The sequence below is a fragment of the Notolepis coatsorum genome (genome assembly GCF_963971535.1).
Source record: "Notolepis coatsorum genome assembly, chromosome: 4".
NCBI lineage: Eukaryota > Metazoa > Chordata > Actinopteri > Aulopiformes > Paralepididae > Notolepis > Notolepis coatsorum.
In genome coordinates, this window is record NC_140168.1 from 49,437,927 (window position 1) to 49,463,456 (window position 25,530).

The 25,530-nt window shown below is 41.7% G+C and overlaps 1 protein-coding gene across 2 annotated transcripts in view; it reads right to left on the bottom strand.

Moving 5' to 3' along the window:
• The window catches only part of LOC311227688 (histone-lysine N-methyltransferase 2B-like), a 164,691-nt gene extending 140,046 nt beyond the window's left edge, over positions 1 to 24,645 (bottom strand). For both annotated transcript variants that reach the window (XM_084313440.1, XM_084313439.1), the window contains exons 1-2: positions 24,310 to 24,645; positions 6,829 to 8,386 (exon numbers count right to left, since the gene is read on the bottom strand). In XM_084313440.1, coding sequence (XP_084169566.1) covers positions 6,829 to 8,386; positions 24,310 to 24,615 — 1,864 coding nt within the window. In that variant the 5' untranslated portion in view covers positions 24,616 to 24,645. The remainder of the gene's footprint in view (positions 1 to 6,828; positions 8,387 to 24,309) is intronic.
• Positions 24,646 to 25,530: the final 885 nt, after the last annotated feature.

The following is a 25,530-nucleotide window of genomic DNA, read 5'->3' on the forward strand; positions in this document are numbered from 1 at the left end:
TTAGCTTAACATAACAGACCGACAGTAAATTTGGGGGAACTAATGGGATAACTGGGGATGTTGTTTGGTCCTGACAAGAGTCTCAAAGCAACTCTGAGGTCATGCTCAATGTCCAATCTGTTCCTCTGCTCTGTCTTCAGCTGGACCAGAGCTGAGAAGCCACTTTCACAAAGATAGGTAGTGAAAAGAAAAAGAAAAAAAAAGTATATATTTTTTTTTAAATATAATTGTTTTTCTATTAGGCTACGTTTAGACGAGCGTTTTGGGATGGAAGTCTGAACAGAAACCGCAAAAGTCGTCTTGTGGTTTCACTTTTAATTTTGCGTTTAGACGAGCGTTTTGGGGTGGAATTCTCCGTGCAGACGAGGCTGTAACAACTCGAGACAACGGAGCCCTGCTGTCACACGATTGGCGCATGTCACATGACGTGCTGTGAAGACCCGCCCTACTCTGCCTCTGACTCGCAGAGTGTGGGTGGGGAATGTGATTGGACCAAAGCAGAGTCACTCACAGACAGTGGGTCCAGTCATAATAGTTGTGATAGCCGCGGGACAGATTCTTGTGTATTTAAAAGTACTGCCAATGTAGCCTTCAGGTGATCGCCATGGATAGAATCAGACATGCTTTGTTTACGCTTCTAGGCTACTGGTGCATGCCTGTGATGTAAGCAGTAGGCGCGACGAGAGCCTTGACGACCCGTTCGTCATCGTTTTATGCGGTTTGACAGTTTAGACGAGAGCGCAAAGGTTTACCGTTTCTAGGAATTCCACCCTGGAAGGTGGTCTCACTTTTTTACGGGTTCACCCCGTAAAAACGCCGTTTCCGTATAAACGAAAGGCACATCGGAAAAAATATTTTTGCGGATTCACCTGCTAGCGTTTCCGTCTAAACGGGGCCTTAGTCGACTAATCGAAAAAATTATCGACAGATTAGTCGACTACCAAAATAGTCATTAGTTGCAGCCCTAATGACATCTATTCAGGCCTGCGCTCGACAGCCCTGTGTTCGACAGCCCCTCTCACGAGTTGCAGTGTCTATGTGCAGTAAAAACTCTGAGCAATGGTCCAATGTGTCTAATGTGCTTTGCATCCTTACCAAGTCACAGTGAAAACTAAACTAACGTTAGCTGCTGATGTTAACTAAGCTGGTCCCAAAACAACTCAGAAATACTCTGGGCAAGGTCAGTTTTAATTTTCACAGAGAAATACTCTGGGCGAGATAACTTAAGTTTTGTTTTGTGAAACTACAACAACAGTGATAATTTTTAAGTAGCCAAACGTTACACTATAAAAACAAACTGGATAGTTGATCATAAATATTTAACTTCATTAGCTGTAATATACTAAAATCATTAAGTCTGCTATAAGCCATTCCCCCTTTCTCTCTTGTGTGTAATATGCATATTATTATTACGGTCCCATCTCTTGGGTCTTTGGAAAGACCAGATGAGGTCAAGTTCAGACCTCTGTTACTCTATTTTATTAGCACTAAAAGTGATTTTCCTTTTTTGCATTAGTAACTTCAGAATGTTATCTTTCAAAAGAGACCAGGCTCATGCATGTGCTATATGTATAAAGATAAGCTTTGCAAAGAAAGTATGCAGTTCTCAAGTTCAAGTAAAAAAAAAATGCACTTTTCTCTGTTAACACATTGACCGCCAGCAGCAGGGGGCGCTGATCCCCCTTCAGTGCCAGGTCTTTATTCAATGGATATAGTTTTAGAATGCCAGACTTGCGAGTCCTAAAACTATATTTTATATTATAGCTATGGATCTAATAACACAGTCGACTGTCAGTGAGTTGCTTATGGTCAACAAGCAAAAAACAGATTGTTTTTTCATCCGTACATTTCCGTTTTATACCGTTTTGAATGAGTATGGTTTGGGTTAGGGATGTCCCGATCCGATCACGTGATTTTTTTCAACAAAGATGACCATGTGCACGTCTTAAACTCATACTGAGGCCTTAGTTTTGGTTTTAAATTGCATATCATCATTTAGTTTTTAGATTACTCCGGTTGCAATGCCTCGCTTGAATGACGTGATGCAAGTAAGGCTTGGTCCTCACTGCAGCCGACCAGTGGGAGGCATAGTCTAGCAACGTTCGAGACAGGGGAGGCGAGAATTGAAGGAAGAATTGGTGAGGCGAAATTGGGATGGGAGAAAATTCTTTAAAAAATAAATACAAAATTATTAAATATATATATATTTTTTTAAGATCGGATCGGGAAAGATCGGTATCGGTAGATACTCAAAATCACATGATCGGGATCGGATCGGGAGTCTTACCCCGAAAATCCGATTGTTAGAAAAAGCCTCACTTATGACCGGTACAGCAAGCCACTGCAATCGTTACATAAACATGTTCCATGTTCGGTAAAATAGACATAGGGGGTTCTTACCTTAGCCAGAAGGTACTCCAAAAAGAATAATTCCAATGATCCCATCTGCGATCGCGATTACAAGTTTATATGTAATGTAGGTTGAGGCGAGCGTGTCTGCTTTTGCGATTGCTTTGGGAGAGCTCCTCCCCCACAGAGCCAGTCTCGATGCCTCGATGCATTCAATGACAATAATGCTGCCTTCCTATCAGAGTTCAAATGGTAGACGATACTGCCATCTGGTGATATTCGATCGACATTGCAGTTCAAGCGTATGTGGCTGTGCCAAATTGATTCAGATCGCTTTGGGCAAGTCTGTAGTGCGGGGATCAAAGGAAAAAGATCAAACGATCTAATAACGTATATATATTATACGTGATTGCCGTTCAACGCATGGCGAGCAAACACGTATATATACGTGGTTGGCGGAGATTGAGTTAAGATGTTAAACATATTATCAACATGAACTTTGCATGCCCAACATACAGGGAGCGAAATTAACTTTTTGACTCACCGGCCAGTGGCGGGTAGATGGGAAGAATCTACCCGCCAAGCATATTTCTTACCTGCCAAATTTTTTTTGATTAAAAAAAATATATATATATTTTATATAAAAAAAAATGTAATAAAATATATAGTATATAATCATACTTGTAGTTGTATTATCTGAGAGACATCGCCACCACGCAATAAGTCAAAATGCTCGCTATCTGCAAACAGCTCCACTGTCTGTGTATACTTGAGTAGCCTCCAGCTCCAGCAAGGATTCTCCGGCCCTGCAGCTAGACCCTATATTCAGCTAGACCCTACATTCAGCATGCAAGGATTCTCCGGCGATGCAGCTGGACCCTATTGATAACGTTACGGTTCTTTTGTCAAATCACATTCAACATGCCCTCAGCTAGAATACGCATTCAATCAATGTTACAAGACATTGATATCAGGAGCTATCTGTAGCTACTGCTAGCCCGGTAGATAACGTTAAGACAATTTAGTTTACTGGGACAGATAGATCTAATGTGAGCTAGCTAACGTGAGCTAGCTAACGAGGGAACGGAGGTATTAGGCCTAACAAAAATAATAGTTGGTTTCAGGTTGGTTGTCAGTTTGGCCATGGGTAGGTAGGGAATTTATTTTATTTTATTTTTTTATTTTATTCTTTCCCACGGCGACTATGGATAGGGAATTTCTTTATTTAATTAAAATGTTCACAACAACATGGATGCATGTACTCTGCCAGCATGTTTAATATCCATAATACTAAATGTTTGACTAAGATTTCTATGAAACTTTATTCTAAAAAAAAAAAAAAAATCTGATTTTTTTTTTTTTTTTTTTTTTTAATATATAATTTTTTTTAAAAACTCATAAAATATATTGGGTCGCACCTAAATCGGCAGGGTCGGTCGGCAACCTGAAACCAACCATTATTTTTGTTAGGCCTTATGCACTCGAGTCGACTATTGCTGGAGCATTTGTTGATATCAGCAGCTATCAGTAGCTAGCCAGCTAGATACCGTTAGACAATGCCTCGTCATGTATTAAACTAAAAGTGAATAGTTGACTGGGTCATTGTTTAAACAGTAACGGTAGCTCATGGAGGTCCGATATAGACTAGAGCAGACTGCCCGCATATCGCAATGGTGGCGTTTCAGGAAGTAAACAAGCCAAATGAGAGCTTCCGATTGGTCATTTGCTTTCTTTCTCATGAAACCAGTCACGTCACTCTACTGTGATTGGACCGTTGACTTGAGTGCAATGTGGGACTTGTAGTTTTTTAACGATCTTGCGGCGGAGAAAAAAAAGACGAGAGAGGCTATAATCTGTACTCGCACAATCAAAATAAGAGTATCGTTATGAACTACACGTCTACACGCCACACGGCGGGCAGCCCTCTAAGTGTCAAGCGCCAAAGGTAAAAACTGAGCGCCCCTGGCGGGCGGCGGGCTTTAGTTTCGGTCCCTGCCAACATACCAATGTGGACAAGATTAGGTCTGTGAGAGATTCATAGTCAGTATCAGTACATTTTCAGAATACGGCCCAGCCCTAAACAGGAATGATACAATCTCTCTGCCATGACAGTAGCAACATATGAAGAATCACGACACTGCACTACAGTGCACAGAGCTGCTGCGATTACCGCATTACCGCGGTATCGCCGTTACATCACGGCCACCGCAGAGTAGGCTGAATACCGCATCACCGCTGTTTTTTATAATAATAATAATAAAGTACCCTCCTCTCGTTGGGCTTGCGGCTCTGCAGATATACCCTACTCCTCTATCGAGGTTCCAAGCGACCCGATTGGGTACCAGAAAAGTCACGTGAAACATTGCAGACCACAGATTGGTCAGAAGAGAGACGCGTCGCACGTTGGAGCGTCCTGCAGTTTTTTACATCCTGAATGTCAGCCATTGATCAGAGCTCATCACAATACGGCTAATAACGTTAGCTTTAGCTCCCCGCCGGAGTGGACTACCATCGCTCCTCAGGAGTACTAAACGAGACATAATGATTTTACTGTCTGCAACGAATGTTATAATAAAAGCCCTTCGTTCTATACACTTGTCTGATTGAAAACTTTATTAACAGACCGCAGAATGGGACAACTCAGCACGCTCTGAGCAAAGAAAGGAACTGAGATATGAATTGAGTATTGCTTGCCTTGCTATGGTCCGGTAAATACGCTGATGTTATTGAACATATAACTATATAATGTTAATGCCACAAAACGAATGCCTTTATTATAAAGTAGTAACTTTATAGTAATAATAATAAGAAAGGGTCGGGGGGGTAACCACCCCTGCCCGCGACACCGAGTGAACGGCGCACGACCAGAGGGGAAACTTCGAATCCGTGTTTCACTTTCAATAACTAATGCGTGCGTGCTTGCCAAATCCCAAACAATATTCATGCTGCAAAGTCATCCTCTAAAGATAGACATTTAGACTAGAGGCAGGCTATATGCTATAAAGAGTAGACTACTAAAAAAAAATGCATGGGAAATAATCTAATTGCGATTATTCTGACAGATATTGCAATTGCGATTTGCGATGCGATTATAACATATTTAAAAAAAAAATTACAAGAAGAATGTTGCTGCTTTCTGTAGTCGGGTCCCAACTGCAAAATTACTGTATTACCCTGTATTATACACTTTTACTATCATGTAGACCAGTGGTCACCAACCCGTCGATCTTGATCGACTGGTCGATCTTTGAGACTGTCCCTGTAGATCTTTCCATGAAAATTTAAAATTAAAAAAAAAAAAAAAAATTCTTACCCTGAGTCCACATTACAGTTCTACTTTTGTTTTGATGTGAAAAGTGATGCTGCACTTAGCACTGACTGAGAAAGTACACATACAGTTCTACTTTTGTTTTGATGTGAAAATGATGCTTCACTTAGCACTGACTGCACTTAGCACTGACTGCACTTAGCACTGACTGAGAAAGTAAACATTACAGTTCTACTTTTGTTTTGATGTGAAAAGTGATGCTGCACTTAGCACTGACTGAGAAAGTACACATTACAGTTCTACTTTATAAAATGCTAATTGTAAATATGTTTGTCAATGTTAATAATATGAGAAAGTCCACATTACAGTTCTACTTTTGTTCTGATGTGAAAACTGATGCTGCACTTAGCACTGACTGCACTTAGCACTGACTGAGAAAGTACACATTACAGTTCTACTTTATAAAATGCTAATTGTAAATATGTTTGTCAATGTTAATAATATGAGAAACAAGTCCACATTACAGTTCTACTTTTGTTTTGATGTGAAAAGTGATGCTGCATAAGATGACTGCACTTAGCACTGACTGAGAAAGTACATAATAGTTCATAATAGTTCTACTTTGACGTTTTAATGTTGGACCAAAGCATTGCATGTAATTAGAATACAGGCAAATAAAAGTAATTTAGTTTAAAGTACAATCTTGGCTGTCTTTTTCTTTCAACGCTTCAATAGGTAGATCTAGCCTTCACCAAAAAAAAAAACGTGATCTTGGGCTTAAAAAGGTTGGTGACCACTGATGTAGACTATTCTGCTTTGTGTTTACATGTGATGGATTGTATACACATTTATTATGTTCTTGTGTGATGTATCGCACATTTTATTGCTGTCATCTTGGCCAGGTCTACCTTGCAAAGGAGATCTTGTATCTCAATGGGACTTCCTGGTTAAATTATATAAAAAAAAAAAAAAAAAAAATGAATTGCAGGCTTGGCGATTTGATAATTGCATCATTCCAAATCGCGATTTCGATTAAAAAACTATTAATCGTGCAGCCCTAGCGTGCGGTAATAACCGCGGCGGTAGGAAATATTTTGCAAATTTGTGCGGTAAGGAAAACATCAATACCGCGGCAGCTCCACAGACACAAAAATGGATGGACATTGGACAATAGATTAAATGTGAGTGACTTGATTAATATGAATACTTACTTTTAATTTCCACGTCATCCAATCCCACTTCTTTTGATGATGCAGCGGCGGAGTTGATCAACACGGCTAGCTTCCTCACCACACCAGGACAGTCCATCTCCTCCATGGTTAGCTTGGACCTCCTCTTCCTCCTGGCTGGATAAGTCAAACTGGAGCTTTGACTCATGTCCTCTTCACCTAGAGCATCAGACTGGCCCTTCTTCTTCTCTGCCAATTTGGAGGTCAACTTTTTGAGTTTCTGATAGACGTCCAGGTGGCTGGAGGCTGGACTGGACTTCGACAAGGTCTTCTTCAAGGAGCCGGTCTTCTGAGCAGTTGGCTTGTCGTCGCTACATATCGATTTGAGATCCGATTCCAACAAGCTGCCATCACATGATACTTTCTGACTGGCCCCCTCCTTATCTTGGCTCCTACGCATCTGAGATGGAGAGCCTTTTGCAAAGTCATCATCCAGGAACCTCTTGGGGGCCTTGATGACCCGGGAAGACCTACCACTAACTACAGGCGTGGGGGTGTCATTGGAGCTCAGCTGGACTGGTCCAGTGGATGAACCAGGCTCACCTTCTGACTTAACAGTGTTCTGACCTTGCAAATGTGGCCCCTCTCCTTCCTGGTTTGGTGCGGCTGGAATAAACTCTGGTAAATAAGTGTAAAAGGTAGACCTGGCGCGTTTTTTACGGACAAGTTTGGGACTTTTTTGACCAACCTTAGAATGCTTAGTTTTAACCTTATTGAAAGGCTTCCTCCTACGCCGCACAATACCCTTGCGCGGTGTTTTAAATGATGTTCTTTTTGTGGGGGATTCTCCTGCCGTGGCCTTTAGAGGCGTTGTTGACTCTCGTCCCGTCTCAGCCTTAGAAGCACCCATATCCTTGGACACTTCCCTATTCTGCTGCTTACGAAAAGCTCCCAGGGAGAGAGCGGAGTCTTGAGAAGTATCACCTGTGTTGTTCCCATGCTGGGACCCCCTTGTGCTCTTTACAGACCACAGTGGCTGAGCTTGCGGTGCCTCCAAGTCCTCAGACACCTCACCGGGCTCTTTAACCCTGGAGACTTTGCCTTTGACCACTGCCACGCCACATACCTGTTTAACTTGCTTGGTGCTGCTGGATAAGACTGAGCCCTCGGCTGTTTGGTGTCGCCTATTGCCCTTCCTAGTAGCTACTGAAGGAGTGTCAACAATATCTAGTGTCCTTCGGATGGAGTCCCCTGGTTTTGTACAGGTATGTGCCCCTGTGGCCTGCTGCCCCTGCTTGACCCCTGGACTGGCAGCTATCTGTTGCAGAGGCAGTTTAATGGCTATCCTGGGTTTTGCTGTGCCTTTTTCTGGACTATCTGCAATACCCTGGGCCCGTGTATGGGTCCTCTGTACAATTTTGCCTATGAGAGCCTGCTTAGAACCCCTTGGGACAATTTTTCCTATCAAAGGCTTTGCTCCCGGAGAAAGGTCTGGAGCAGGTGGAGGCTTTCCTTGGTTGACTGATGTTGGCTGTGGAGGACTACTTGGAACTTCCTGCGAATGAAGTGTAGTGGTCCCAAATCCAGTGAAGTCTTCATCCTAAAAGGGAGAAACAAATGCGTGAAAATGAAGTTTAACAGTGAGTTAGCATTGGGTTAGCATTTAAAAACGTTATGAGCAAAACGGGCAAGATATGTTGTGCTGTTCCTGACTGCCAAGCAGCGAATACGTCCTTGCATTCATTCCCTGATGATGTCGTGATCCGTCATCAATGGGCCAAGTTTGTGAGCTATGGCAATCGCGACTTGTGGAGACTATTAGAAGAGGACAAAACAAATCACACTTATGGATGATAACGTGCGTTTTCACTAGACTACATTGGACTCAACAGAAATCTTGATAAGTGTATGCGTGTTCGCGCGAGGGGGAGTCGGATTCGGCACAACACCGGTCGAGGCATTATTTGTCGCCGAGTTGAGAGCTCCCCAGAGTCCAGACTACAGCTGGGCGATCGCCTACAATGGCGATTGCCTAGAGCGAACTATTGAATATTATTATGAAGAGAAAGAGGACAAACGGTGATGATCCATCCATAACATAAGGTGCGTTTTCACCAGACTATGTTGGATTCTAGTATTTTCAAACAGGCTGGATGTAACGTTAGTTGGTGACTGTCATGAATTTTTTTGAGAAAAACCTTACAGATGTGTTCCATAGACTCACAGGAATTGTGTAAAATTGTCCAAATAGTGAAAGAAACGGTAAAATAGTTCCCCTTTAAAATAGTTCCACGTACGAAACAATGCACCTCAAAGTTATTCAAATTACAATGTGCATTTTATTATGATTTATCAATACATAGCCTACATTTCTTCTACTACCACTTCTGCTTAGAGCTGTGGTCATGATTACAGATAGAGCAGTCTGAAAATCAAGACTGATCTGACACAACTGTTCAACTCCCCTGGAGCCACAGCCAGCAGAGAAGCAGGGTCTGCTAGTTTATTTTCTATCTTTTGGCGCTTTTTTGGTGGACAAACCACCGCACATGTGCACCGTGACTCATGACTGGAGTCTAGCTCTAGTCTAGATCGGCCACCGATAGTTATCGGCCGATAAATCAGTATAAATATGCGATCAGTGATTGGTGATAATGCTTTATTTTCGCCGATCGTCAAACCCGATCTCACTCGCTGTCGCTGAGTTCAGTCTCAGACACCGGGGGCTGCGGCGTCTGCTCATCCCTCCAGCCCCTCCTGCACGCATGTAAACACGGGTCTACTCTAGTGAGACGGGACACGGGAGGACGGCGTCTCCCTGAGCTAACGTTAGCTTAGCTACCATTACAAAATGACCGAGTCAACTATTCACTTTTAGTTTAATACATGAGGCATTGTCTAACCGAACGGTATCTAGCCGGCCAGCTACCGATAGCTCCCTGACATCAACAAACGCTCCAGCAAGTATAGTAGAGATGTGTATGATACCCGTTAGCTCGCGTTAGCGCAAGTTAGTTCACTGTTCAAAACGAAATGTCCCATTGAACTAAATAATTCACTGAGGCGTTGTATTAACGTTATATATCCGGCTAGCAGTAGCTACAGATAGCTCCTGATATCAATGTCTTATAACACTGATTCGATGCGTATTCGAGCTGAGGGCTTTCTGAGCACAGTGACGTTATACCAATAGGGTTCAGCTGCAGCGCAGGAGAATCCTGGCCGTATCTCGAGGCTACTCGAGTATAGGTCCAGCTGCAGCTCCGGAGAATCCTGGCTGTAGCTGGAGGCTACTAGAGTACACACAGACAGTGGAGCTTGTTGCGTGGTGGCGATGTCTCGCAGATAATACAAGTACAAGTCTAATTATATAATATATATATTTTATTAAAAAAATATATAAAATTAATTTAAATTTTTTTTAATCAAAAACGATCGGTATCTGATCGGTATCGGCCGATATGGCTCACAACGATCAGTGATCGGTATCGGTGGCAAAAAACGTGATAGGGGCATCCCTATCCGATACCATTTTTTCCTTCCCGATCCGATTCCGATACCTAAGCTTTGGGTATGAAGGCACCGGTTCAGTTAGCTAGTAACGAGATGGGTGTATGTTGTGAATTTTGAACCACAATAAATATTCAACATTCTCTTTTGAGACTCCGCCTCAGACTCTTATCCTTTCACACTTGGAACTTGCTGTACATTGCTTGCAGGTCTGCAGCCATTATTTCTGGATTATGAATAGCCCAAACTTAAGCCAAGGTACCATTATCAAGCTAAGCTAGCTGACCTAGCTTGTCTTCCCTGCAAGGTTTTCACATTGACATTTGATAACGTTAGTCAGCTAACGCTAGTCAGTAGCTACTTGGCTTAAATCCGATAAAGAAAGGACAGGCGATCATCTGATTTGATGTAACGTTAAAGCGGATGTTGTTCCAACTAGCTAGCTTTTCAGCCAGGGAACAAAATAACCACGGCCAAGCGCCAAATGCGTGTAGATTTAAGGTTTGGCGAGTAAAAATGTGAGGTCTGCCCGCCACCTGGCGAGTAGTTCATATCGATACTCTTATTTTGAAAATCCTGTGCGGGTCTCATTTCCGCCCCAAGCGCAGTCATAATATCTGGGCTCCGGCAGCTAGCAATGTTTGGTTCATATGATACTCTTATTTTGAAAAACCCTGTAGCAACTCCGCGAGTCATATGATATCCGCCCAGTCCGTGGTTGTGAAAGCAGAGCAGCGCTTAGCCCCTTTCGTGACTGCGTGTAGCCTGGGGCAGGGCTGTACCGCAGTCACTCTCACGTAGACCGCAACCAGTGTCATAATAAGGTACCAAGCGTGGACGGGGGGCTCGCGGTGGGTAAAAAATATATCAGATATGAATTTCAAAGATACCCAGCATACAATATGGGTTTAACACATCTTTACAGTGTGGTCTGGAAGCTCGGAGTTGCTAATAAACAGTTTAAAACATTGTTACTAGGGATGCCCCGATCGATCGGCCACCGATCGTTATCGGCCGATAATCAGTATAAATATGTGATCGGTGAATTCCGATGAGTCATATTCGCAGATCGCGGAAACCGATCAAGCGGAGATCTCACTCGCTGTCTGTCTCAGACACACAGGACCTGCAAACTGCCGCTGCTCCCTTGCCCCGCCCGCACCCGTGTACAGTTTGTAAACACAGAGGACTGAGAGGCGGCTCCTCTGCTCGAGTCTATAGTGCATTCGACCTGAGCTAACGTTAGCTACCTAGCTATCGTTACTGTTTAAACAAAATTACCCAGTCAACTATTCACTTTTAGTAGGCATTGTCTAACGGTATTTAGCCGGCTAGCTACTGATAGCTCCTGATATCAACAAATGCTCCAGCAAGTCTAGTAGTCCATGTTGATACCTCCGTTAGCTGACGTTAGTTCACTGTTCAAAACGAAATGTTCCATTGAACTAAAAAGTTCCGTCTTAACGTCATCTAGCCGGCTAGCAGTACCTACAGATAGCTCCTGATATCAATGTCTTATAACATTGATTCAATGCGTATTCGAGCTGAGGGCTTGCTGAATGTGATATGACCAAAGCACAGTAACGTTATACCAATAGGGTCCAGCTGCAGCGCAGGAGAATCCTTGCTGGAGCTGGAGGCTACTAGAGTACACACAGACAGTGGAGCTGTTTGCAGATAGCGAGCATTTTGACTTGTTGCGTGGTGGCGATGTCTCGCAAATAATACAAGTACAAGTCTAATTATATAATATATATATTTTATAAAAAAAATAAAAATAATAATTATATAAAATAATTTAAAAAAAAAATTATCAAAAACGATCGGTATCGGATCGGTATCGGCCGATATGGCTCACGACGATCGGTATCGGTGGCATCCCTAATTGTTACTCCACGAGTGGTACTCACAGAGCGAGCCGTGTATTTCCGCCTGTAATGCCTGGACCAGGCAGCCAAATGCCTGGTGCGCATGCGCGGTGACACCAATGGCGGAAATACACGGCTCGCTCTGAGAACCACTCGTGGTGGAGTAACAATGTTTTAAACTGTTTATTAGCAACTCCGAGCTTCCAGACCACACTGTAAAGATGTGTTAAACCCATATTGTACGCTGGGTATCTTTGAAATTCATATCTGATATATTTTTGACCCACCGCGAGCCCCCCGTCCGCGCTTGGTACCTTATTATGACACTGGTTGCGGTCTACGTGAGAGTGACTGCGGTACAGCCCCAGGCTACACGCAGTCACGAAAGGGGCTAAGCAGCGCTCTACACAGCAGTGCGCCTACACAACCGGAAATAAGACTGTGGTGTTTTTTTTCTTCTGAGGTAAACTGAGGATTACTGAGGATGGACAGATAATGTTGATATTCAAATATAAAAAAGTTTCAAGAAGAGTGGAAGTTTGAAGACAGACTACAATATGATGCGGGGGTGGTGAGTTGAAACAGTGTGTGTGTGTGTGTGTGTGTGTGTGTGTGTGTCCCGACCCCACTTCTATGTTTCAATAAATTATTTGCATTTAAACTATTAACGCTGACTCATTCCTTCAGTCCACTCAAAGTTATGCTAATATTCCTTATGTTGTTTATGATATTAATTGAAAATAGCATATGAGAGTATTATATAGTAATAATAACACATGGCGATATACTAAAAAGCTATTTATAATTTTTGGCTGGTAAAGAATTTGCATAGCTGGTAGTTTTTAAAATCTACCAGCCAAATGGCTGGTAAGTCAAAAAGTTAAGTTTGTTCCCGGTTTCCAGCTAATGCTATAATAACAGCAAGCGGAACACATCCGAGCTCCCAGTCACACCGCTCTGTCGGGACAATGGAATTTAACTCATTGGACGCCAGACCCAATGATCAGGCTAACTCGCCATCACTTGAGCGCCAATCACGAGTATAGTCGGGTTTTAATCGTTATTTCTTTTATTAGCGATATCCATTCATTTTCATCCATCCAGCCTGATGTTATCGTTGGGAATGAGTCTGAGCTCGCAAAAGGGGCAAATACCGCACCCTACGCCTTCCGGCTGGTATTGCACTCCACTGGGAATGGTATAGTTTTTTTTCTGGGACGATCCAAGCCGTGCGGGCGTGGTTTAAATAATCAGCCGTGGTAACCCGATTTCAACAATAGATCTGCGAGGCCGCGGTATTGATGTTTTCCTTACCGCACAAATTTGCGAAATATTTCCTACCGCCGCGGTTATTACCGCACACACACAAAATAAAATAAAGTTTGAATGCATTTTTTTTTTTTTAGTAGTAGTCTACTCTTTATAGCATATAGCCTGCCTCTAGTCTAAATGTCTATCTTTAGAGGATGACTTTGCAGCATGAATATTGTTTGGGATTCGGCAAGCACGCATTCGTTATTGAAAGTGAAACACGGATTCGAAGTCTCCCCTCTGGTCGTGCGCCGTTCACTCGGTGTCGCGGGCAGGGGTGGTAGGCTGGTAGCGCCCGGCAGTTACCTAGAGCCATATGGAATCCGCGATCACGGAATCGCGGACGGAATCGCGGAATTGAGCAATAAAAATGGAATCCACTATAAAAAAAAAAAAAAAAATCTTTTTTTTTTTTATGTTGTGGGACTTGTACAGCACTTTGTTCAACTTTGTCAGTGCTGTAAAGTTTAAACCTTTTAAAATCTTAGACAAACAAAACACTTTGCTTTCATGAAATATTGTAAGCAGTCATTTGAGGCTTTATAAAAGCAGCACAATGAACACAAATCTGTCAGTGCCGAGTCCGACCTCATCTTAAATAACAAACAGCATTGCTTGTTGTAGTTAACAAAGAGAGGCAGAGTAGATTTTGCAAAAATATAATTTTTTTTTTTTTTTTAATAATCAAATTTTATTTTCATATTCGAATCCCATGCCCATCGAACGAAGCTTCGAAGCTTCAAAGTATTTAAGACAGCCCTATTAAATGGACTGTTATATCTTATTAAATTGTGGACATTTATTCATTCCCACTTATTAGACACTATTTCTGATGGTAAAATGAGCGTACAAAGCAAAATACAGAATTCAGAAATATTAAAACGGAAAAAATGGAATTTGGAAAAAAATAAAATGGAATTTGGAAAAAAATAAAACGGATTTCATATGGCTCTACAGTTACCCCCCGGACCCTTTCTTCTTCTTCTTATTATAAAGTTACTACTTATGATTAACAAGGGCATTCGTTTTGTGGCATTAACGTTATATAGTTACACGTTCAATAACATCAGTGTATTTACCGGACCATAGCAAGGCAAGCATTACTCAATTCATATCTCAGTTCCTTTCTTTGCTCAGAGCGTGCCGAGTTGTACCCATTCTGCGGTCTGTTAATAAAGTTTTCAATCAGACAAGTGTATAGAACGAAGGGCTTTTTTTTTTTTATCCACTTTTTCTCCCATTTTCTATATTTTCTCCCATGCCAATTTCGTATCATCCAATCCAACCCTCCCCTGTCACGAACGCTGTTTCTTGCCTCCCACAAGCCGGCTGCAATGTGGACTAAGTCATACATAGCACAAGTCCCCTCCGGTACTTGAGGTAACAGCAGTCGCATCTTTTCACCTGCGCAGCTCGATCTCTGTGGCGAGGAGTAACGCGTGGGAGGCTCACGCTGCCCCCGACACTTCCTGATTCTACTGCGCAGGCGCACCAACCGACCTGTAGGAGTCGCTGTCCACAACGCCCGATCCCCACCCATCAGTTTCCCACCCCCTAATACGGCCAATGTGTATTAGTATGAACGACCAGCTAAACTGAAAGCAATGTGGAGCGCTGGGCATTCCGTCATTCGTGGCGAGCGCCTTGCCCACTACGCCACGTAGCCGCCCAGAACAAAGGGCTTTTATTATAACATTCGTTGCAGTAAAATCATTATGCCTCGTTTAGTACTCCTGAGGAGCGATGATAATCCACTCCGGCGGGGAGCTAACGTTAGCCGTGTTGTGAGCTCTGATCAATGGCTGACATTCAGGACGTAAAAAACGTATATGCGCTTGCCGATTGGTGGTAACACACTCACACTGCAGGACGCTCCAACGTGTGACGCGTCTCTCTTCTGACCAATCAGTGGTCTGCAGTGTTTCACATGACTTTTCTGGTACCCAATAGGGTCGCTTGGAACCTCGACAGATGAGTAGGGTATATCTGCAGCAGCGTTTCCGTTAGCCGGTAATTACCGGTATTTGACCGGCAAAATATGTTGAAGTCCGAATATTTAAATCTCTCCGGTCATAATGTCCGGTGAAAATAATTCCTCTAAGCACAATTTTATTATTTGAATTGTATTAAAATAGGCTAAAATTAAATAGCCTATGCGATGAACGAAACAATCATTACATTTGTTTCATTGTTGCTTCACTCTGATAAAGCGCAGATGGCGCCGCTCAGATGTGAATCTTTTTTTTTCTTTCTTTTTTTGAGCCTGTCTGGCCAGCCATCATAACGACAAACAGGTAGAGAGAGATGGCCAAACAAGCTAAACTTAACAAATATTTCATGAAACCAAGCACAAGCAGGTCTAATAATAATGACATTGACAACGAAGATGAGTCTTCTGAAGTCAGAGATCGCCGATGCTCCCGCGGAAAATAAACAGAAAAGTCGAGCGTTCAGGCGGCGGCCCGAGTGGAAAGTTAAATTCTCCTGGCTGAGGTACGACATTATAGTCTAGTAGTCTAGCCTCTATGATGTACGAGAGATAACATTGATTGAACGTACACAAAGTACACTTTATTGATTGAACCACAAAGAGCATCCCCAGTCTGCTGCTACCGTTGCGAGCCTCGCAGACGTCCGTCCACCTGTTCCAATGGGGATATATCAAAGTCGAACCAACCAGACGACCCGCTGTTCTCGCACAACGAGAGACGGGGTGAGTGAGTGTTGACATTTTTTAATCATATGCAACTGTTGGTTGACTGCCGTGTCACATAGTAATGCATATTATTGATTATAACTAAATGTAATGAAATCAACAAATGCGTTACGAGCATGTGGCTCATCCTCTCTGCATGTGGCGACGAGCTAGCAAACGAGGCAATGTGATGATCAACTACAGTTTGCTGTGTGTGAACTGTGAAGTTGAACATTATGATATGTGTGACGTGTCTGATACAACGAGGTGAAGCGATGTCGACTCGAGATTCATTTGGGGGTGCGTGTGACAGCTGCTGCAGCGGGAGCCTGCGGGGCGGGAGCTTGATGCTGGATTATCGCACTAACTTGGGAGGCGATAAGATAGTAATTTGATTCTGCAAATCAATTTCTCATTCTTCGCTTGATGTAATTAATACAAATGTCCAATATAACGGAATTCGTTAGCTCATAAAAATGTGATTATAACTAGAGTTGTTCCGATACCGATACCAGTATCGGAAAAGCCGCCGATACTGGCTAAAATGCTGGTATCGGCGAGTACCCTCTAATGCTGCGCTCCGATACCATATGACGTAATTTATCAACAACACTGTGGTCTGTTGAGTAAGCATTATAAAACAAACGGGTGCTTAATCGATTAAAGTGTCAATGCCATTTGTCATTTTAACAGCAGATACTTTCTTAAATGTCATCGTCCCGACAGAGCGGTGTTGACGGGGAGCTCATGGGTTCGCTTGGTGGCTGGTGTTATTAGCATTGAACAGCTAACCGAAAGCTAGCTTTAACATTACCTTGGGCCTAACAAAATTAATAGTTGGTTTCAGGTTGGTTGTCAGTTTGGCCATGGGTAGGTAGGGAATTTATTTTATTTTATTTTTTTATTTTATTCTTTCCCACGGCGACTATGGATAGGGAATTTCTTTATTTAATTAAAATGTTCACAACAACATGGATGCATGTACTCTGCCAGCATGTTTAATATCCATAATACTAAATGTTTGACTAAGATTTCTATGAAACTTTATTCTTAAAAAAAAAAAAAAAAAAAAATCTGATTTTTTTTTTTTTTTATATAATTTTTTTTAAAAACTCATAAAATATATTGGGTCGCACCTAAATCGGCAGGGTCGGTCGGCAACCTGAAACCAACTATTATTTTTGTTAGGCCTTGGCTAAAGTTGGGGCTATTCATATAATCCAGCAATAATGGCTGCAGACCTGCAAGCAAAGTACAGCAAGTTGGCAAAGGAGTATTCGTTAAATCACAATGTCACCAGTAACGTTACAGTCTTTTCATATACCGGCAGCTCATGCTATGCTAACTTAGCTCACGTTGACGTCGTCATTGAGACCACCTCGCGTACACAATTAATGACATGTTGCGGACAGCCATATCGGTGACAATGTTTAGCTTTTAGTGCCAAATGATAAGAGTCTGAGGCGGAGTCTCAAAAGAGAATGTTGAATATTTATTGTGCAAAAATCACAACAGATCCGACTGCTACTGAAACGGAGCCTTGTAGACAGACTGAGTAGGGTATATCTGCAGAGCCAGTGGGTAGCGAGTGCAGCAACGTATAATGTCCGTGTGGATCATTGGAGTAGCCGAGTAGGGTATATCTGCAGTGCTGAAGCCCCATACTCATTGATTAATGATACTAATACAAATCTATACAATCACCTGTTGTTGAATAAATACCATTACTTTCTAGTTATTACTAAAAAACAGTATATATAAAACAGTATTTGTTAAAAAAAAAAAAAAAATTATATTTATAAAAAAATTATATAATATCGTTTTTTTTTTTTTTTTTATGTATGCACTGGTATCGGATAAGTATCGGTATCGGCCGATACCCAAAGCTTAGGTATCGGAATCGGATCGGAAAGGAAAAAATGGTATCGGAACATCTCTAATTATAACAGACTGCTGTTTAAAACTCTGACCGGAATTTCTCGAATATGTCCGGAGATAGAAATCTTGCAGGACACCCAGACCGGCACGAATATGTTCTAACGGAAACGCTGATCTGCAGAGCCGCAAGCCCAACGAGAGCAGGGTACTTTATTATTATTATAAAAAACAGCGGTGATGCGGTATTCAGCCTAACTCTGCGGTGGGCGTGATGTAACAGCGATACCGCGGTAATCGCGGCAGCTCTATGTGTGTGTATGTGTGGCTGTTTTCCGTTGGGTGGGAGGAACGGCGCGCTGGTCTAAACAACCTTGCATGCGTGCACGAGGAAGGATAATAATTATGATCTAGCGTTGATTTCAGGAAGATTCGATAATCAGCCGAAAAATGACAACGTGTTTTGTGTATTCCACTAAAGGGCTATTATCGCGTCTTTCTCTGGAATTACTAGAAATCACCAAAACTATACTCGTATTCAAAACGATATAAAACGGAAATGTACTGATGAAAAAACAATCCGTTTTGTACATGTTGACTGCAAGCAACTCACTGATCGACGAGTGTATTAAACCCATAGCCATAATTTAACATATATTTTAAGCACTCGCAAATCTCCCACTCCTCCCATTGATTAAAGCGGTGGCCAAAGTGGCCATCTAGACCTATATCGGGCATATAGCTCCGGCGCTGAATGAGTTAAGAAAGTGTATCTGCTGTTAAAATGACAAACACCATTGACACTTTAATTCACAGTAGATTAAAAACACTTTCATTTTATAATCCTCACTCTCCGCAGGAGATAAATGACGTGGATCGGAGGCTAGACTTGACGTGTACTCGCCGATACGATACCAGCATTTTAGGCTGTATCGGAGGCATTTCCGATACTAGTATCGGTATCGGACCAACTCTAAAAACAAGTTTTAAGTTTGCTTCATAATTTTGCTTCCCAAAAGCTTCTGCAAGCTGAAAGTAAAAAACTATACTTATTTTTACACATCCAATTTCTTTTTAGCTTATCAAACAAACAAATTTTATGTTTTCAATACATCTCACCAGACTATTATAAATTTGTATCCGACTTCACCACAAGATAATTTGATAATTGATGTAATTTCTCAGTCGGCTGCTTTCTCTATTGAAGGAACCATGGTAAAGCACTTACTATAGTGTTACTCCATTACTGTGTTTCTCTGTTGCATTTATTTCATATTAGGCTACATCGAATGGAGCTGGCTATGATTTTTTTTTACATCACGTTACATGGATTTTTTTTGTTAACATTAATTAATGTTTTGTTAGCTGAACATGGGTTAATCCAAGTCATGTTAGTTGCATTGAAATGTATGGTAATGTAGTTAGAGCTGTGAATCTTCACTGGCCTCACGATACGATTCAGCTGTCCTGTCCACGATTCGACTAGATTCGACAATGCATCTCGATGCAGCTCAATAATATATTACATCCTCAATTTTATAATCTATATTACTGCACATGGCTACTTTTTCATCAATTAATACAAGCAGTCAGATACATTTACTTTTATTTAGAAAGTTCCTAAATCAGAATGTCAAAATAAATGTCTTTACTAGTGTTGCATGATACAGATACTAGAAAGTATCTCGATAGCCAGCTGTTAAAAACGGTTCAAAACTATTTTTATTAGTATCAGTATCAATACTTTTAGAATAGCCTGATGCTGTATTTTCTATGAGTTGAGTGGATGCATGACCAGAGCACTAGCTTTATTAATACAATAATAATAATAATAATAATAATAATAATAATAATAATAATAATAATAATAATAATAATAATAATAATAATAATAATAATAATAATAATAATAATAATAATATATTTGATTTGTAGGGCGCTTTATAGTTGTGGAGCAAATCCCAAAGCACTACATTGTAAAAGACCATAAAAGCCTTTTTTTTTTATTATTAACACTTTGATTGCCTAAGGCTAAATTCATGATATACCATCCCTTGCCAGCTCTAATGGAAAAGTTCCCCTTCTTTGCAGGGCTATAACTTTTTAAATTCTATTGCTAAATTGCCATTATTAGGGCCCATTCAAGGTCCTATATGTATTGTTCATTGTGTAGCAACGTTAAACTTTTTCATTCACATATTCATAGTAAAATATGGTCTAAAGTTTAAGTATGTTTTCATCTCTTTCTGCAGCTTTCTCCAGAACGTGATTTATAGCCCCAAATGCATTATATTGATGATGAAATACAGTTTGGTAGGAATCTGTGCGAGATCAAAAATTTCAATTGGACGTACTTCTAGAAGTTTCTACGTATCATCTGATGATGACCGGATGGGCGGGGGATCGTTTATAATTCCGTGGGCAGCGTTATATCATTCATCTAGTGTGGGTGATATTTGAATTGAATTGAATACTTTATTTTGACACAAATCGTATGACAAAAAAAACATTTTAAAAGACAAGACAATAACAGTGTCAATAACGCAGGTCAAAAATGGATAAAACACAATAAAGCCAAGGCTTGTTTCCATTGTGGTCCATACATGGAACATAAAAAGGCACAGAAACACAAATGGACATGTACACTGACAGGACACATTATAAAAACACCTAACCTGACAACTCATACAGTTAACTAATGTTAAAAGAAAATCCGCAAACCCTTAAAAGCAACTCATGATAAAAGAAATAAAAGCCAAGTTATGATAAAAGAGATAAAAAAAACATTTTAAGACCAATTTGAGTTGCTGCTGAGCCATGTTTTTAGGGCGGATTTAAATCCGAGAGGGGAGTTCAGGAGTTTTATAAATGTTGGCAGGGCATTCCACATTACCGTAGCCGAGTAAAAAAAAATGCATCTTTCCCCATGCATGTCCTGACTCTCGGCGGGACCAGGTCCGTGGGGCTTCCTCTTGTGGCGTGTTTGTGGACATCTCCTACTTTATTAAAATAATTTACTAGGTACTTGGGGACCGTTTCTTTTAGTACTTTAAAAACCAGTAGCATTTTAAGCTGGTGTACCCTTTCTTCAACCCTAAGCCATCCCAGCCTGCTAAAGTGGGCTGGCGTTAGGTGAGTCCTAAAGTGAAGGTTGTGCAGGAGTCTCACTAGTTTGTTTTGGGAGGTCTGGAGCTTTGTCTTCATTTGTTTTGATATGTTGCTGTACCATGAAGTGCAAGCATAGTCAAAGTGACATTGGATGAGGGCTCCAGCTAGGGTCCTCAGAGCGTTTTTATTTATGAACGAGGAAATTCTAAATAAAAATTTGGTTTTTTGATTGACCTTAGTAATAACTTTTTGTGCCATTTTTTCGTTAGAAAGTTTGTTATTTAAAATAAAGCCCAGGTAGGTGACCTACTCTTTATCCTCAATAATGTTTTCACCTACTCTAATTTTAAAACCCTGGGATTTCTTTAGGTTGGCGTTTGACCCAAAGAGTATGGCCTCTGTTTTTCCCAGATGTAGAGACAATTTATTGTCACTGAGCCAGGAGCAGATTTTTTTCATTTCACTGCTCAGGACACTTTCCACTTTAAACTTATCCCTGTCTGAGACCAGGAGTGCCGAGTCGTCAGCAAACAGGAACAGGTTGCAATCGCATGCCGATTTCATGTCATTAATATATATTAAAAACAGTTGAGGTCCCAAAATGCTTCCTTGGGGGACCCCACATGTCACTGGAAGGGACGAGGACAAGGTGCCATTGATGTCTACCACCTGTTCTCTTCCCTCCAGGTAGGACTTGACCCATTTGGCTGACTTGCTATCAAAGCCTATCGCTCTCAATTTTTCTAGTAGGATGGAGTGGTTGACCGTGTCAAACGCCTTTTGCAGGTCCAACATTACCATCCCACAGTGATCATATGATCATCAGAGCAGTTTATATCGAACATGTTCAAAAATAACGCTGAATCTTACCGTATCTTCCTCGCGCCGAACTGAAATATTCCTATTATGGGATGTAGAAATACGCGATCTATTTCCAGGTTGTATAATAGTATATACGTCCAAATCATGTTGTTTATCGAGTTATTGGCAACGGATCGCTATGTATTGTGTCGAGATCGAGTCCCGGGACCTATAGAGAGTGCCCGGAAGTAATATGGACGATCAGCACTTCAACCACATAACTTCCTGTTTGGCGCTTCTGCCGATCGGCCACCAGATGGCACTCTTGAACCGCTAGAGGTTTGAGAGGAGCTCAGAACTGTGTGTGAAGGCTGCGGATGGAAAATATGATTCCGATCACAGATTTTTGAAATATTGATATTAAAGACGAGTTACGGCGTCCTCGGCAACTTGAGCATGGCGGGGAAGGACGCCTAAACACGTTTGGCACTTAAAGTGTTAAAACATTTCAATTATCCATTATGTTCCGTCACTGCATCAATGCAGAATCGTCCACGTCCGCATCGCGATGCATCTTAGAATTGAGAAATTTCCACACCCCTAAATGTAGTGTGATGATGTCAAAAACAAAAACAAATTTTAAAATGATGACTCTCATTTCTATAAGAATTTATATATATATGCGCTTATCATTAATGTAGAATTCATTTTTAATATAGAAATTCAGACAATTTAGTTAATTTAGAAACTGTAGTTAATTGTAATCGTTAACTCAGACAACAGAATTGTGTACCACAATATAATATTCTCATTGCAATATGATTGATCAACAGTAATATTTAATTATTATTATAATTTTTTAATAGGACCATGACAATTGTATTACAAGATAAAGACGTACAAATTTGTCATATCACATTGTAATTTGTACTGGAAAACTATACTGTCAAAACTGATATGATATGACCAGATGGGCAATACCCAGTCCTAATATCCACCATCAATCCCTAGTAAATGGACTGCATTTATATAGCACTTTTATCCAAAGCACTTTTAAATTCACCCATATGAATGAGATATTGCACACTACACTACTATACCAACCATCCACAGGCACATATCAGAGGAGAGGGTTTCCATCCTCAGACAATTACTCACATCCATCTTCACTCACGTTTCAGAATGGTGCAGAATGATGCAGTAGCATTCCAGAGCAGGTGAGTGAGCAACATTAATTGATCAGTTATACTACTACTAGACTAGTACCCCTATGTCTTGTGACTCTTATTACAGTCCACTCTAAAAGGATTGCATCAACCGTGATGTCACATGCCAATGCCCCTCTTATCGCACTCCTACGCAGAAAGTTGGACTGCCCACAGAGGAAGTAAACTAACCAGTGCTATGCTACTTTTTTTAATAAACAGAGAGCTCTCAATGAATGACAGATGTGTGCAGAAGCCATGCATGCTACTACACATGAGAAGTGCGGTGCTACTTAAATGGATGGCGTCATGGCTTATTGTATATAGCCCATTGAAACAACACGACTGAGCTTGCAAATCTATGGTTATGATGACACCAGGACTACTATGATACATTTCTATCACAGCGTGTTCATCATTCCTGGTAGTAGCATAACAGTTACATTTGTCACACATGGCACGTTTAGCAGAGCGGTCATGTTATGGTTTAGCGGCAGCCTATATGCCAAGCAAACACTCAAATGTGTCTGGTCCTCTTGTTTGGAAGTAACAGACATTCAAAACACTGTACAGTCAGCTGACAGGTGCAACGTGGATACTGTACGTTATCTCAGCGGTGGCAACGTTTTTACTACGATAAGATGATCAGCTCTCAAGAGAGCTCGACGACTGGTTCTCTTCTGTGTTGTCTTGTTGTGTGAAACATAAAAACGCATTTTAATTGTGCCCTCTGCACACACAACAAACTAGTAACCAAGGTAAAGTTAACTATAAGATTGACTGCCGCCAAATGTTCCGCCCTAACTTAAATCATGCAGACAAACAGTGCCATGGTTCCTGATGCGGCTGTATCGGCTTGCAGGCGGAGCATCAACCTACAGAGCCAGACGGCTGGTCTGAGCTAATAACTTGGAGGCTTGTTGGTTGCTGATCATTGATCAATCCATCTATCTGGCCCTGCTAACGTTACATTGTCTGTTTCATGTTCTGCAGCATGGCTAACTAAGCTAGCTAACTATCTGCTAAAGGCATTATTATCTGATGTTTAAATGTCCTTTCGTGGCACAAGATTAGCTGTTAATCGACCACAGCCAACGCATGGGTTGATTGACACGGTTATGTTAACGTTAGTTAGCTAGCTTTTAATCACCTCTTCTTCACTCCCACTCGAATAGAATCCCGCATCTCTCTGGCGCCTATGCTTCTCGGTCACCCCGAGCAGGCGCAGCAGAGACGGGTCCTCGCTCAACGCTAGTCCGATGTTTACGGGCCTCGGGCCTTCGGTGACAATATTTCCTTCTTCTGAGCCCAACCTTCCGCGTCGAGGACGTTTCTCTCTCCGCAGCCGGCTACGGGGCATTGAAGGCCGGCCCGGGAAACGAGCCCGGGCCGGTAGCGGGTTGTTGGAGCCCGCGACATTAGGGGGAGATGATAATCCGCCTCCCGATGCCGCCATTATTCACTACATCAACAACAACGACGACGAGGTGGCTGGCTGCATGTAGCGCTGATGAGACAAGATGGAAAGGCGCGAGATAGGAAGTCCCGGTGCATCATGGGAAGTCTGGTCAAGGGTGCTAGATCCCATGGCCCGGAAGAAAATTATTACATTTAAAGGTTTTAGGCAGTAGGAGTGATTGAGGTTAGGGATATGTTTATAAACAAAATCATGACACAGCATGGCCCCGTGTGATCTAGCATCAAACCTGGTGAAGCCAGATGAACAAGATCAAATTATGTTTCTACCAGAGACCAGAACTCTAGGCCATGGAGCTACAGAACCAATAGGATCCCTACAGAATGTATTTCAAGGCCATGGCGCAGCCTTCGTAATTAAATGAGCATTTCTCAACAACAAAAACAATTGATTTACATTTACATTTACATTTAGTCATTTAGCTGACGCTTTTATCCAAAGCGACTTACAAGTTCTGTACGACAAGCCATCAGGAAGGGCACAACTCTATCAGCTGAGCAACAATGTTCATCAAAGTGTTGAGTGCTACAGTGTAGGTTAGTTTATTAGGACAAGTGCATGACAGTACGGTTAGTTAGGGTTAGATTTTTTTTTTTTTTTTTTTTTTTTTTTTTTTAATTCAGATAATGGTTGAAGAAGTGCGTCTTTAGTCGACGGCGAAAGATTGGACGTGATTCGGCTGTCCTAACTGGGGTGGGTAGTTCATTCCACCATTGTGGGGCAAGGACTGAGAATAGGCGACTTCTCTTTGATGACCCTCCCGGAGCTTGGATAGGAGTAGGTCTGAGGCGGCCAGAAGATGCAGAGCGTAGGGGTCTTGAGGGTGTGTAGTTAGAGACCATTGACCGGAGGTAGGCGGGAGCGGTTCCCTTTGCCGCACGGTATGCTAGGTCG